Below are 15,701 nucleotides of genomic sequence, written 5' to 3'. Positions count from 1 at the left end.
TCATCCTTCACATAATGAGATTTATCAGTAGACAGAGATGCTGTGCCAGACTTTCTCTGTGATAAATGAAGATGAACTCAGAAAGCGAATTTTCGAGTTGGCTTGGACCCTAGTGAGCATCTAGTTTACTTTTTGTTTAGAAATGGGGAAAACTGACCCTAGTGAGCATCTTGTTCACTTTTTGTTTAGAGATGGGAAAAACTGAGGCCCAGGGAAGTTTCCTGATTTGCCTTAGGTGGCTTGGCCATTTCATCGAAGATTGGCATTGGTCTCTGACCCTTAGGTTTTTCTCCTTGCCAACTCTTATCTTTAAGACTTTTACATAATTGCAGCCAAATAGATTCTTATGTTGGGGAAAAGTGAGGTCTAAGCCGTAGGTTTTGGGTAAAGGGCACTCAGCTGTTGTTTATGTCCCCTTTTCTAAGGTACCAAGAGGCACTTTCCTACCTGGTGTATGCCTACCAGAGCAATGCGGCTCTGTTGATGAAGGGGCCCCGCCGGGGCGTCAAGGAATCCGTGATTGCTTTATACCGAAGAAAATGCCTTCTGGTTTGTACTGTTTGTAAGGCCTTAAGATTTGTGTGTTGTGTGTGTGTGCTTACCTCTCTTCCTTGAAACCATGAAGAAATACAACTTTAAAAACAAAATAATTACTTCCAACAGGTTTTAGATTTTTTTCCCCCAAACTCTCATAATCAGTTTTACATTGGAACAGATTCTTTTCGGTTACTTTAGATGAATATCATTCTTCTTCACTCCCTGATAGAAGTCAAGATGAGAATCATTCATCCCCCTCTATGTGCCCTTCATGTATGCCTACACTATAGCTCTTATCACATTGCTTCCCTGCTGGATTGTGAGTTCCTGGAGCACACATCCTTATTCAGCCATTTCCTTTGCCTGGCCCATAGTAAGCATGTAATAAATGTACATTGAATAAATGTAGTATTTTTCTGTGCTCCCTGCTAAGCTAGCAGGTGTAAGTTTAGGTGACTTCTGAGAGACTCCAGTTTTTTAAAAAAGATACGAACCGTAAGCATCGTTCCTGGTGTTCTGATAACATCATTGTCATGTACCAGTGAAGACTAAATCTACCCTGGCCTAATTTGCATTTAGCAGCCACATGGAGAGGCAGATCTATATCCCCTTTCGTACCCAAGGGTTTATATGGTGTTTGTCCTTCAGACAATTGTAAAGAAGTGGCTTGCCTTCACATGGTGTGCTGTGTTTGTTTTCACTGATACCCAGCACATTTGCCCTTCACAGAAGTCAGGCCAGCATTTCTACCAGCACCTTGGCCTTGCTCATACCCAGTGGACGAGATTAAATCATGACATATTAATGTATTCATCTCAAGAGCTTCATTTTCTGATTTATGCTTTGATTTCTGTATTAGTTATAGGTGTGGCAGGGCCACTTTGAAGCTGGGAAAGGGGCCATGTAGATTTGATGGATCTGAATTTTATTAGAGCCATGCTTTTATATTTTAAATCACTGAATAGATTGACATTTTGAATATCCTTCTCAGCGTCTACAGTAATGCAGTAATAGGGCTTTAGACTCTTTCTATGAGGGGTCCCACCCCCAATGTGCATCGGAATCACCTAGGGAGCTTTCACACAGTAGTGATGTTCAAGCCCCTCCCTAGACTGTTAGGCCAGAATCCCTGCGAGGGACCTGGGCATCGGCATGTCTTGCACAGGTGATTCTGATGCTCAAGGGAGATTGAGAACCACTGAATAGGTCTTAAATAGAAACAGGCATTAAGCATGACCTTGACTTGTAAGCTTAGGCCAGTGGGTCCCAAACTTTGCTGCATTAGAATCACTTTGGGAGCTTTTGTAAAATCCCATTGCCCAGGTTGCCTGCATACTGATTGAACCAGCATGTCAGGAGTGGGAGGTAGGCATCGGTAGTTTTCAAAGATCCCCAGCTGCTTTCAATAAGTTTGGGAACCACTTGTTTAGACTGTTATTAAATAGATATTTATCTTTTTCAGACTTTTCTCCTCCCCCCACTCTGCCTTTTATCTGTAGGAGCTGAATGCCAAAGCAGCTTCTCTCTTTGAGACAAATGATGATCATTCTGTAACAGAAGGCATTAATGTGATGAATGAGCTGATCATCCCCTGCATTCACCTTATCATTAATAATGACATTTCCAAGGATGACCTGGATGCCATCGAGGTCATGAGAAACCACTGGTGCTCTTACCTTGGGCAAGATATTGCAGGTATGCTGTTAGCACTTCTAGTAATATGCTAAGGTTTTGAGAATTTTAGAAATTACAGTGGTCTCTCTATAGCACTAGTTGCCAAACCTTTTTAAGGTATTAGAACCTCTCCGTACAAGAGAGTTAAAAGTGGATCTCCTCCACCGAAACGGAGAGAGCCTGTACCTCTGCCCCTCGTTACATCCCCTGGTAACCTCCCCTATAGTTGCTGAAGCACCTCCATGAGCAACCAACAAGCCCAGTTTGGAAAAAAATCACTCTTCTCCAAGAATGTCAGATTCTGTTACTCTGTCATCTGCCAAAATCTGAATTCTTTTATATTATTAATAAAAATCTAAATCTAGCCCAGGCACAGTGGCTCATGCCTGTAATCCTAGCACTCTGGGAGGCTGAGGTGGGAGGATTGCTCAAGGTCAGAAGTTTTTTTTTTTTTTTTTTTAGACAGAGTCTCACTTTGTTGCCCAGGCTAGAGTGAGTGCCGTGGCATCAGCCTAGCTCACAGAAACCTCAAACTCCTGGGCTTAAGCGATCCTCCTGCCTGAGCCTCCCGAGTAGCTGGGACTACAGGCATGCGCCACTATGCCTGGCTAATTTTTTGTATACATATTTTTAGTTGGTCAATTAATTTCTTTCTAATTTTAGTAGAGACGGGGTCTTGCTCAGGCTGGTTTCAAACTCCTGACCTCGGAGCAATCTGTCCGCCTCAGCCTCCTAGAGAGCTAGGATTACAGGCGTGAGCCACCACGCCCGGCCAAGGTCAGAAGTTTGAGACCAGCCTGAGCAAGAGCGAGACTACGTCTCTATTAAAAATAGAAAGAAATTAGCTGGATAACTAAAAATATATAGAAAAAATTAGCCAGGCATGGTGGTGCATGCTTGTAGTCCCAGCTACTCAGGAGGCTGAGGCAGGAGGATTGCTTGAGCCCAGGAGTTTGAGGTTGCTGTGAGCTAGGCAGATGTCACGGTACTCTAGCTTGGGCAACAGAGTGAGACTGTGTCTCAGAAAAAAGTCTAAATCTATTTCTGCAGAGTATGATTACCTAGTGGTGCCTTAACTAAATATTTTTTGTGGCTTAAAGTTGTCAAACATAAAAATATTAACTATGATGACTTTAATATTAATAAATTAATACATGGAATATCCTTGTTTGTCTAAAGTATCTTCGGGAGGGAACCTAAAACTAGTTATTTTTAGGTGAGTTCAGTAGACTTAAAAAGTTGATGTATATTCTGATATGAATCCTCTTTGTTAGTTTCTCATTGATGTAAAGGTATTTCATTGACTTGCTGAAGTATCCAAGTTTATAGTATTTATTGAAAAATGCTATAATAGTTAGTTGCTACATATTCTATTTTAATATCTTCAGTTTTTATTTAGATGATGTGTGTGTAATACGTGTGCGTGTGTATATATATGTATATATATACACACACACAAACACACACACACATATATATATATATATATATTTTTTTTTTTTTTTTTTTGAGACAGAGTCTCACTTTGTTGCCCGGGCTAGAGTGCCATGGTGTCAGCCTAGCTCACAGCAACCTCAAACTCCTGGGCTCAAGTAATCCTTCTGCCTCAGCCTCTCGAGTAGCTGGGACTACAGGTGCATGGCACCACGTCCAGCTAATTTTTTCAATTTTTAGTGGAGACAAAGTCTAGCTCTTGCTTAGGCTGGTCTCAAACTCCTGAGCTAAAGCAATCTTTCCGCCTCAGCCTCCCAGAGTGTTAGGATTACAGGCATGAGACACATGTATATTTTAATAATTTGAAAGAAAATAGCTCTTTTATACCTTTAGTACAGGGTATTAAGTCCACTTTCTCAAATTTTAAAAGGATGATTGATTGGAAAACCTGTTCATAATGCAGTGAAAAGATAGTGTTATTCCGCCAACATCATATGATTTAAAACGTTCTAAAGCTTTTTTGGCAAGTAGGTCTTTGGTCCTGGTTTGGCCTAAAAGAATCACCATTTATTGTTAGCTGGCCAGCATAATGCTTTGACTTTTGAGGTTAGGTAAGGAGTTATTTAAAGGCCTTCCTGTATAGTTGCAGGCTTATTAGTTTTTACTTAGAGATCTGTTTACCTGAGTATGTAACCATCCATTTTCCCTCCATAGAAAATCTGCAGCTGTGCTTAGGGGAGTTTCTACCGAGGCTTCTAGATCCTTCTGCAGAAATCATTGTCTTGAAGGAGCCTCCAACTATTCGACCCAATTCTCCGTACGACCTTTGTAGCCGATTTGCAGCTGTCATGGAGTCAATTCAAGGAGTTTCAGCTGTGACAGTGAAATAAGCCCCCACATGTTCAGGCTCATCCTGGGATCTGGCCTGTTGCACAGAAGTCTGTTGTCATGGTACTCACCTTGGGAAAGGATTAGATGGACAAGTACGACTCAGATTCCAACCCCAGCCATGCTGCATGTGTAAAGAAGGATTGAAAAATAAAATTGCACTTTTTAGGTACAGAATCATAAAAGCTATTTCACTAGAAAAGGCAGGAACCAGTGTATGGAGGTACTCAATTACGCCAGAAGACCTGAAATGCCTTTGTACCTACAGTAAGGCTAGGGCTTTTCTAAGCTTCTTGCCACTTTTTAAATTATCCTTCAGGCATAAATAGTTTTGACAGCAGAATAGAAGAGTGATTCATCAGAACCTGAACCAGGTGAATAGCTACTAGTTACTTTATTAAATACAGGTGACATTTAAAAATTCTTAACTGCAAGAGATTAGGAATATAAACTCTGCCTAGCTCTTGACAGGAGATGACAAAATGGGTCGCTGATGAACCTCGCCCTTTTACATGTGGGTAGAATATAAGATCACATGGCAATAAGATGCTGAAAAGTCAAGAGAATTGCCTCTCCTTTCTTCTCTCCTTTGTATTTTTAAAGAAACCAGAAAACCTCATAGTCAGCCCTGAGTGAAAGAAAGGAAAGCAGTTGAGGACTTCAGACAGAATAGCATTGTGAAACTTGACTAAAGATAGTGTGTTAATAATTGTTAGCCATGTAGGTAAAATTTTCTAATATCCCCAAATTGTCAAAAACAGGTTTCTAAGGCTACTGCTGGCCCAAAAGACGATTTTAATCCCCCACCCGTTTTTTGCTCTTAAAAAATATGGGATGTGGATTTGTAAAAAGAAAAAAACTATATGTATATGTAGAGAGAAAGATATTCCCTGTTGACCATTTTTAAAAGGCTCTCAATTGGATATTGTATTTTAAACAGATTTTAAGATTAATGGTGGAATTGTGGGAGGGAAGGACACTTGATACTTGATACAACTATGCAGATTTTATAAATGTGCAATAAAAATATTTGTTTTACCTTTGGTATACAGTGTGGACTTTGTTTAAATATATATTTTTCATTTTGGAAATGGGTGGACTCAGGAAGCATTTTGTCTTGTTTCAATTTTTGTTCTTTAAAAGAAAAAAGCAGATGAAAGCATTGAGAAACTTGATGGGATAGGGGTACCAGTGTTTGAAATAGCAGGCAACAGTCAACTCTTGAGCAGCACCTAGTGGTGACTGATACCTTTTCATCTCATTTGCTATATGCATTGCAGGTAAGTGTGTCAACTTTTTAATTTTCAAATTTTGGAATGTGAAAAAAGTGATTTTTTAAAAACTCAATTTCTTGTACAGTTTTTCCATGGTATTTGTGGAGGATGGGTTCCAGGACCCCCATGCATACCAAAATCTGTGCATGCTCAGGTCCCAAAGTTGGCTCTGCAGCACCCACACATAGGAAAAGTCAACTCTCCCTATGCTCAGGTTTCACATCCTGCAAATATTGTATTTTCAATCTGTGTTTTGTTGGGAAAAACAAAATTCCTCGTGTAAGGAGACCCATGCATTTCAAACCCATATTGTTCAGGGTCAAATTGTATGTTGGTTAAATTAATAGTAGGTCATCTTTCATAGGCATTCAGAGGTACTTTTGTGTTTTTTGTTTTGTTTTGTTTTTGACACAGAGTCTCACTTGGTTGCCCAGGCTAGAGTGCCATGGTGTCAGCCTAGCTCACAGCAACCTCAAACTCCTGGGCTCAAGCAATCCTTCTGCCTCAGCCTCCTGAGTAGCTGGGACTACAGGCATGCACCACTATGCCTGGCTAATTTTTCTATGTGTGTTTTTAGTTGTCTAATTAATTTCTTTCTATTTTTAGTAGAGACAGAGTCTCATTCTTGCTCAGGCTGGTTTTGAACTCCCGACCTTGAGCGATCACCTCAGCCTCTCCAGAGTGCTAGGATTATAGTCGTGAGCCACCTTGCCTGACCTGCTTTTTTTGTTTTAAAAGCTCATTGCAAAGATTTGTTTCATGGGAAGTTGATCAGTTTTCTAACCCATTGATTACCTTTTACTGTTTAAAATTCTATGTACCATCATCTGCCTTTCACTTATTCCTTTTCATTGAGTTGTGTACATAGTGCTTCAGTTATGTAATTTCATTTCATTTCACAACTCTGGGATGATGATAGGAACTGTGGTTCATCCAGAGTCATAGATCTCTTTAAATTGTGGAACCAGGACACTAACTTTGGTGTGTCTGACTTCATAGCCTATGCTTTTAAGTACTGCTCAACTGTCCTTGGTAGTCTTGTAAAATGTATTGTTTTGTGTCTCCTCCATTTATTTCCTGGTAGGCTCTTGGGAATCTTCACTTGACCAAGAAAGGAACAGGTGGACTTCTGTAGTGTCTTTGGATCCACTCAGACCACCAGGGGGAGTGCTGAGAACTAATTTTCCCCACCCCCCTCATTTTAGGTGGCTGCCTTTAGGGACAGCCTGGTTTCTTACACTCCACAAACTAGGGTCTTAGATCTTTGTTTTGTTTTGTTTTGTTTTGTTTTTTACAGCCTTCAGGCTAAGAATGGTTTTTACCTTTTTAAATGGTTGAGAAGAATAAGGATGTGGGAAGGAAGGCAACAAGAAACCTATGTGACCCTTAACCAGAATGTTTCAAGAGTTTGAGCACCTCAGCCTAAACCCCTTTGAGACTGTGTTTAGACTTTGCATGTTTAACTGGAATTGGAATTCTTATTTTGTTTGGACTTGTTAGCTCCTTTAAGAACTGGGAGGTATATAAATTCCTTTTTACCCTATCCACTTTAAGAAAGTATGAGGTAGATATATACAGCAAAACTATTTAAATAAATTAATGAACAAGAGGCAGGATTGAATGGAGAGCTGAGGATATAGCAAGGATAGGCTAGAAGGAGGAATTAATTATGCCAGAGCTCACATAGTTGTTCATTTATTCATCTTCACTGCTCGGTTTATTGTATTTTCATCATATGACCTGTCCAGCCAATTTCTTTCTATTTTTTTAGTAGAGACAGAGTCTCACTCTTGCTCAGGCTGATCTCAAACTCCTGAGCTCAAAGGATCCACCTGCCTCGGCCTCCCAGAGTGCTAGGATTACAGGCGTGAGCTACCGCGCCCGGCCTATCTGTATATTTTTTAAGATTATCTATATGCACAATTATATTATCTGTGAATGACTTTTAATCCTTTATTTTGATTCTTTACAACCTTTACTCATTTTTCTTGCCTGATCACACTAGGACCATTGGTACAATGCTGAAAAGATGTGGTGATACTTGGATATCTTTGCCCCTGATGTCAGGAAGGAAAGTTTTTAGTATTTCACCACTAAGTATGCTGTAGGTTTATTGTAAATTCTACTTATTACATAAAAAAGATCTCTTCTAGTTTGCTAAGAGTTTTTTTAACTTGAATTTTACTGTTTTTATGTATATTGAAATGATTACATAGGTCTTTTTCTTTATTCTGTTAATGTGTAAATTATATTTATTGATTTCAAATGTTAAATATATCATGCATTGTCAGAATAAACTGAATTTGATCATATTTTTTATATGTGGTTGAATTATTTTCATAATTTGTTTAGGATTTTTGCATGTATATTCATGAGAGAGATTGGCCTTTCATTTTTATTTCTTATGTGCTTATCAAAGTTTTGGTATCGAGATTATTCTGGCTTTATTGAATGACTTGTTTTCTATGCTCTGGAATAGTTTGGATAAAATAGGGTTATTTTTTCTTAATGTTTGGAAGAATTCATCATTGAAGCCATCTGAGCCTGGAATTGCTATCATTGTTGTTTGTGTCTTTTATGGGAATGCTTTTAGTTATAGATTTAGTTTTCTTCGTATATATAGAGTTTTCAGATTTTTTTGGTTACTTCCTCTTTTTTTTTTTTTCTTTTGAGAGAGAGTCTCACTCTGTTGCCTGGGCTACAGTGCCATGGCATCAGCCTAGCTCACAGCAACCTCAAACTCCTGTGCTCCAGCAATCCTCCTGCCTCAGCCTCCTGAGCAGCTGGGACTACAGGCATGCGCCACTGTGCCTGGCTAATATAGGAGGTGGAGGCGGGTGGATGGAAACCAGCCTGAGCAAAAGCGAGACCCTGTCTCTACTAAAAATAGAAATGAGCTGGACAACTAAACATATATAGAAAAAAATTAGCAGGGAATGATGGTGCATGCCTGTAGTCCCGGCTACTCAGGAGGCTAAGGCAGGAGGATTGCTTGAGTCCAGGAGTTTGAGGTTGCTGTGAGCTAGGCTTATGCCACAGCACTCTAGCTCAGACAACAGAGTGAGACTCTGTCTCAGAAAAAAAAAAAAAAGAATTTATATAACTTGGCATTGATAAGCTAGCACAAAAGTGGCATTCAGACACCACCAGTAGTGAACTTTGAAATTAAATGTGTGCTGGTCCTGGTGTTAACAGTATTCATGGAGGGCTGGCCAGTTTTCTCTCTAGAGGCCTGATGGTGATCTAGAGGTATCACTGCATGCCAAAGATGATCTTCCCAAATTAGCATTTAGATTTTAACAGCATGGACAGAATCCCCAGTGATGACCTGAAAGTAGTACCGTCATTCAAAAAGTCACCATGATTGCCTCTGTTTCAAGAATAGCCAGAGCTCATTCATGAGTTAAGCAGTTCTACAGCTTTCCTGATTTATAAATCACTACTGAATCAGTGTGTCTCTTATAAGGTGTGGTTCTATGAAAGAATATCGTTATTGGAATCTGACACATCTGAGTTCAAACACTGGCTGAACCTGTTTTCTTGTCTATAAAAGAGGGCAGACAATAACTTGCAGTTGTGTTTTAAGGGTTAAAGAAGAGAATGGATGTAGCAATGACTCATTGTAAAGTAGAGCTCGGATGCAGTTCTCATAAAGAAATTCATCATGGTGGGGGGAGGGGGGAAATGGGCATTTATTGAAACCTTAAAATCTGTACCCCCATAATATGCCGAAATAAAAAAAAATGCTAAAAAAAAAAAAAAAAAAGAAATTCATCATGGGGCAAGAATTTTAAGGATTGTCCTGGCCTGCATAGGACCCACAGGTGGGTTCTAAATAATTGGGATATAATGCGGGTATCCAGGGAGTTATGGGCCTCTGGCAAGTGAGTGTGTTCATATTAGCCAATCTAACTATTACTGAAGGGATCAGGGATTATGCTTGATATAAAAATCACATTATCTCAGATCTCATTCTGTTCCTATTTTAGATATATTTTTCTTTATGGCCTGATCTTCATAGAGTACAGTGAGTCAAACAGCTTTGTTTTTGTTTTCATTGTTACCTTCAAAATGATCTTTTGTCTAGCATTCTTGGAGGCTGAGGTGGGAGGATAGCTTGAACTCAGGAGTTCGAAACCATACTGAGCAAGAGCGAGACCCCATCTCTACTAAAAATAGAAAAAATTAGCTGGGTGTGGTGGTGCCTGCTTGTAGTCCCAGCTACTTGGAAAGCTGAGGCAGGCGGATCACTTGAGCCCAGGAGTTTGAGGTTGCTGTGAGCTAGGCTGACGCCACAGCACTCTAGCCAGGGCAACAGAGTGAGACTCTTGTCTCAAAAAAATAAATAAAAATAAATGATGTTTTGGGTTTCCTGTCCTTGCCTCTTGATAGCATCTCAAGATCTCATAGCTTTATTGTTATGTATGAGAATAAAAACAATTATTTTCATGTATTAAAGAGTTCAGACCATTGTAAATCAAAATTCACCCTCATGCACTTGTTTCAGTGTTTCTGTCCTTTGTTCAGGCTTTGCCCTGAAGTCCAGGCACTAGCGGTAGGAAGGAGCCATAGGATTTCTTTCACCCTCCCTCCTCCATTTGCCCTTGTCACCTCCAACTGGGTTCCTCTAGATCAGGCATCCTCAAACTACGACCTGCGGGCCACATGCGGGTGTTTTAGCCCTTTTGTTTTTTTACTTCAAAATAAGATATGTGCAGTGTGCATAGGAATTTGTTCATAGTTTTTTTAAACTATAGTCTGGCCCTCCAACGGTCTGAGGGACAGTGAACTGGCCCCCTGTTTAAAAAGTTTGAGGACCCCTGCTCTAGAGCCTGGGAGAGGAAAGTTTATGAGAGAAGAAGGCAAAGGACATTTTTTACTTCCTAAAATACTTGTCATTTATAATACTATCTTGATTCAATATCTTATGGCAGGAATCCAATTATTAGCTCTTGTGTGGGGCATTTTATGAGCTCTTCAGAGATCCCTGTAGAAGGCCTCCACACTCTATTCCCTGATGGCTTTTGGGTTTTCTGGCTACCCTGTTACCATCCCTGTCTCCTCCTGCCCTAGTTATTCACCCCTTCTAATGGTGCTCTGGGACAGTGTCACCCAGATGTCTTCCCCAGCATCCATTTGGGTATGGGATGCTCGCCACCTCACCCCAGGAAAAGGCAGAAGAGCAGGTGCTGTGCTGTCCTGCTCCAGCCAGCCTTCCGCCTTCAGGCTGCTCCAGTGGTGGTCAGATACCTAGCTCTACCCTCTACAACTCAAGTCAGTTTTTCCCAAGAACTTTCTTTCTTGGGCTCCATCCTGGTCACAGCAGGAGTTGGCCCATGGAATTTCTGCAGCTCAGCAGGGATGAGATGGTGCGTGCATCAGACCCTGGCATTCTCTCCTGGGAACAACTGATCTGTGAGTGGTTCTCTTGAGGTCTGTTTCCATCCCGTTTCTCACCCAGAAGGGCAGGGAACATTGTAATACTCTCGACTTTTATGCATTCCTTTCCAGGCACCTCCCCTAATGAATCTGGATGCCTCTCTCTTTAGGCTATTGGCTGTGAAGGCTGACACCTCTTAGCAGCAATGTATTGAGCTCATCTTTTTAGAATATGAGGCAATTATCCCCAGTTTGAGTCTTTACTCAAAATTCTGGGCAACAGAAAAGTCCATTTCACATCTTGTAGATGGGTCATGAGAAAAAGCACTGGCTTAACAAAAATAAATCCATCACTTAATAGAGTGGAAGATGAACTCCAGCTTCTTTCAGTTCCCCATCAGAGGCCGGTGCTTGCAAGCATTATCCTGCTTGAGTTTCGTCTTGCCCTAACCCTGGCTGTGAAGACACCTCTTTTGGCCAGAAGCCCATGAAATCACTTCTGACTTCCCTCCCATCCCAAATGTGGCTAACCCACATCAAATTCCCTTAGAGGCTCAGAAGAGTAACAGATGAATATTTCAATAGGGACCTTCTGGAATGCCTTAACTGCTAACAGTGAAATTTCCAGGTCCAAAGACAGGCTGGTGGAGAAGGTAGCACTGAGCTGCTCAAATTCTAACGGCATCAAATTTTGTGAGTCTCTGTTATTTATTTCATTTCATTTCATTTTTAATTTAATTTTATTTTTGGAGACAAGGTCTCGCTCTGTTGCCCAGGCTAGACTGAGTTATTTTCTTACAATGCTTTGCATATAATAAAAGCTTTCGACTTGAAATATTGATTCATGTCCCTTTCTGTTTCTAGTGTATGTGACGACACACTTCTCTTTAACCACAATAAAGAAAAGTTTCCAATGTTAGAATAATTTGCCACAGATCTATATGAGAAAAGGCTGTGTGGAAGCTAAGATTTAATTGCTTCTGGTTTTAGTTCTCATTAATTTCCCCTTCAAAGCAGATGGATAAAAACAGTGGCAGTTTAAGGTGAACAGTGTCTCCTTCCTCAGACTCTTTCTCTAGAAGCGATTCTCCCCGGACCGCAGATCACATTCCCCTGTGGGGCTGACATGCTGGCTGCTTGGTCCACGTGTCATTAACACCCCCCACTCACACCCATGCTAAAAAAAAATGCCCCCAAATATTTACGGCAGCACAATCACTATTGCAAGGATGTGGAAACAACCCAAGTGCCCGTCGATTCATGAGTGGATTATTAAAATTTGGTATATGTATACAATGGAATATTACTCAATTATAAGAAACAACAGTGATCTAGCCCCTCTTATATTTTCCTGGATTGAGCTTGAGCCCATTATATGCAGTGAAGTATCACAAGATGGGAAGAATAGGCTCCACTTGTACTCACCATCAAATTGGCACTGACTAATTAACACTATGGTGCTCACATGGTAGTAATATTCCCCAGGGATTAGGGGGTTGAGGGGTGGGGTAAACTCACAACTAATGGACACAGTAAGCATTGTAGAGGAGAAAGGCATGCCTCTAACCATTGCTTGGGTGAGGCAAAGACATAAAATGTAACCAAAATGTTTGTACCCTCATAGTACCCTGAAATTTAAAAAAAAAAATGCCTGTGTCCTTTATAAAAGAGAGTCGGGAAGACAATGTTTTCTTAACAAATCTTTAGTTTGTGTCTATTTCTTTTCAGAGGAAGCCAGGATCACATGCTGATGAGAAAATATCATCAGCACCTGCACATGTGGGATTAGAGTGAGGGCTGCCAGCCACCAGCAGGAGCAGGTGAGCCGCCGGGCAACAAAGACCCTGTTTGAACCTCAACAGAAGCACAAAGGAGGGTTTTCTTTCTGGATCGTTGGTTTTTCCATCTACTTCAGTGCAGCTAGGGGACAGCCTAGGCGAGCTGTCGCAAGAGGCAACAGGATGAGGTGAAGAGAGACTGCCGTGCCATCTAAACCCTGGGTTCAAGTCCTGACTTGGCTAATGGCTCACCATGGGCATGTTGCCTAAGTTCTCTGAATCTTGATTTCCTCAGTAGCAAAACAAATAATATCTGCTCTTGCAATCTAAGAAACCTTTAAGATATGTTAAATAAAACTACCAAGAGAAGTAAAAGTGCTTTGTAAACTATTATACCCTACACAACTGTGTGACAGGGAAATTGCACAGGGACAAGCCATTAGAAAAGGGAGAGCAAGTTACAGCTGCAGGTGACTGGAGCTCAGCTCCTCTTCCTGGGCCACGTGCTTGGCTCCCTGCTATCCTGAGAATAGAGATGACATAACTCACCATTCCTTGCCCTGTAAGGTCTGGCTCCTTCCTACTTGGCCAGCCTCAGCTTACTCATCTTTCTCTCCCCTCTTCATCGTCCACTGCTCTCCACTCTTTACGTTTTAGCCAGTTATCACTTCTTTAGGGTACCCATCCATGACTCCCTGACTTGGTGAAATCCTTCCTATTGTATGATCTTACAGAACCGTGGACCTTTCCAGAGTTGTAAAGTTTGTCACAGTTACCATTTGCATTTATTTGAGTGATTTTACATTAATATCTGTCTCCCCTATTTGCTTGAATGAGGGGCAGAGATAAATTTTATCTTACTGTGTTATGAACCAGTGCAGTGCCTGGCACATGGAAAGTGCTCAAAAATATTCATTAAACAAGTGAATACATGATCAGATGGGTGAATGCTGAAATGGTTCCCTCTTGTAGGTACTGTGGGGTCAAGGAAACATCTGGATATTTGAGTCTCACCCCTGATTGAAACTTGGCCAAGAGAGCTTTGAAACTTTATTAAGAAGCGATAGCTGATGTTAATAAAATGGGCATTAGAAGCGATGTTCTGACTCACCAAAGAAGGCCAGGATACAACTCTGATGCAAACTGTTCCCTTCTACTCACTCAGAACTGTATTTACCTAAGGGTCATTTGGATTTATGTGTGTCAAATGGAAATACACAGAAGAATGTACATAAAAGAAAAAAGTTTTTTTGGAGAAACTGTGACTCCTAGAGAATCCTGCTGTGGGTAAGAAGGGAAAAGTTACAGAAGATGAAGTTGTACCTGTGCAGACTACATTTCCTCAGGGCAAAATGGTACTTTTCTAAGAAGGGAACTGGCCTGGGCTTCTTGGGCAAATTTGTTTATGCTGGTGTCAGGCTGTGTGTGTTCTTGCTTGAGCGGTGGCTAGCTCATGATGTCAGGGCTATTTTATCAGGAAGTGAGGGGTGTCATGAGGTCTCCGGGCTAAACTGGAAAAGCAGAGCACCAGCTTGGGGAGAGAGGGGTCTCTCAGTGCTCCAATCCAGCATGCCCCTGAGCCTAGAGTAACGACCTGTTTGGGGACATTGGGAGCCATCCCCTTTAGCGGTTCTCGCATGGTAATTAGCAGCATGGTCAATGGTGATTCTTCTTCAATTGATGACAGGAGTAGGGGCCCGGTGGTAGTGAGGGGAACAGGGTGGATACTGCAGGACGATGGCAGCTGACAGGTTTCTGAGCGATGTGAGGCTCATCCCTAAGGACTTGCAGAAGTGCGGAGGAAGATCTGGGGTGGCGTGGTCTGGCAGAGAGCCTTCCAGTGCAGGAGGAGCAAGCAGAGGAACGTGGGTTGTGTATTTGAAATAGATGGGACTTTATTTGTAGCCATGGCCTGAGTAGGTCTGCTGACCATTTGGGTTAAAATTTAAGGGGTTTTTATACTGTAATTTTGCACATGGTAAAAGACATTGCTGAGGAGCTAATTCTCTCTAGATACTCACATTGGGCAGTACGTGGACGCAGCCACAAATTTGTCCAGCTTTGCTTGGGACTTTTCTAGTTTTAGCACTGACAGTACTGAGTCCCAGCAAACCAGCAGGGTTGGTCACCCACCCCCTCAGACTGTTCCCTTCAGGTGGGCACACAGGGAAGATGACTTAGAGCCTCCTAACGGAGCACAAACAGGACTGTATCTCCCCTTTGGGATATTAAGCATCTACAAAACAGCAAAGGTATATTGGGAAGCTCCTTTCCAAATTGCGTACCTGAGGCTGAAAACTGATGTGAGGAGAATTCCTACCCTAAGGTGCTTGCTGTTCTGGGCCAACAATTCATTTTCCGTTGCCAAGGTACCTTCATAGACTTTTCTAGCTATACATGGTGTGTGCCTCTTCACACTAGATTTTCATGGGTACAATTTTGTAATATATTTTCCCCTAGTAATAAAAGAATCAAGTATATAATGTTATGAGTTTGAAACAATTTTTATATAAATAAAATCTCAAGTCAGAAAGACATGTTTGCTAGACACTGTGCCCTGATTTTTCATTCTGAAATGAGGACCACCATGTCACCAAGATCATCATACCCTTGACACCTCGGACAGTGACCATCCCCCCCCCATGAGGCAAGCAAGTATAGAGTGAGGAAGGATAAGGAAGAGAAAGGATTCTACTGACATTCCTTTATTCCAGAGATTCCTTGGCAGAAGCCAGGC

The 15,701-nt window shown here is 41.3% G+C and overlaps 1 protein-coding gene across 7 annotated transcripts in view; it reads left to right on the top strand.

The window, feature by feature from the left end:
* The window catches only part of USP28 (ubiquitin specific peptidase 28), a 64,565-nt gene extending 58,994 nt beyond the window's left edge, over positions 1–5,571 (top strand). For 6 of the 7 annotated variants that reach the window (XM_076002527.1, XM_076002524.1, XM_076002522.1 and 3 more), the window contains 3 exons: positions 426–549; positions 2,037–2,232; positions 4,360–5,571. In XM_076002527.1, the coding sequence (XP_075858642.1) occupies positions 426–549; positions 2,037–2,232; positions 4,360–4,535 (496 nt within the window). In that variant the 3' untranslated portion in view covers positions 4,536–5,571. Of the gene's footprint in view, positions 1–425; positions 550–1,999; positions 2,233–4,359 lie in introns of those variants that run through there. The other variant, XM_076002528.1, reaches the window with a different exon arrangement.
* Positions 5,572–15,701: the final 10,130 nt, after the last annotated feature.

The sequence above is a fragment of the Microcebus murinus genome, chromosome 4, assembly GCF_040939455.1.
Source record: "Microcebus murinus isolate Inina chromosome 4, M.murinus_Inina_mat1.0, whole genome shotgun sequence".
Classification (NCBI taxonomy): Eukaryota; Metazoa; Chordata; class Mammalia; order Primates; family Cheirogaleidae; genus Microcebus; species Microcebus murinus.
This window is presented reverse-complemented; position numbering and strand designations above follow the sequence as displayed.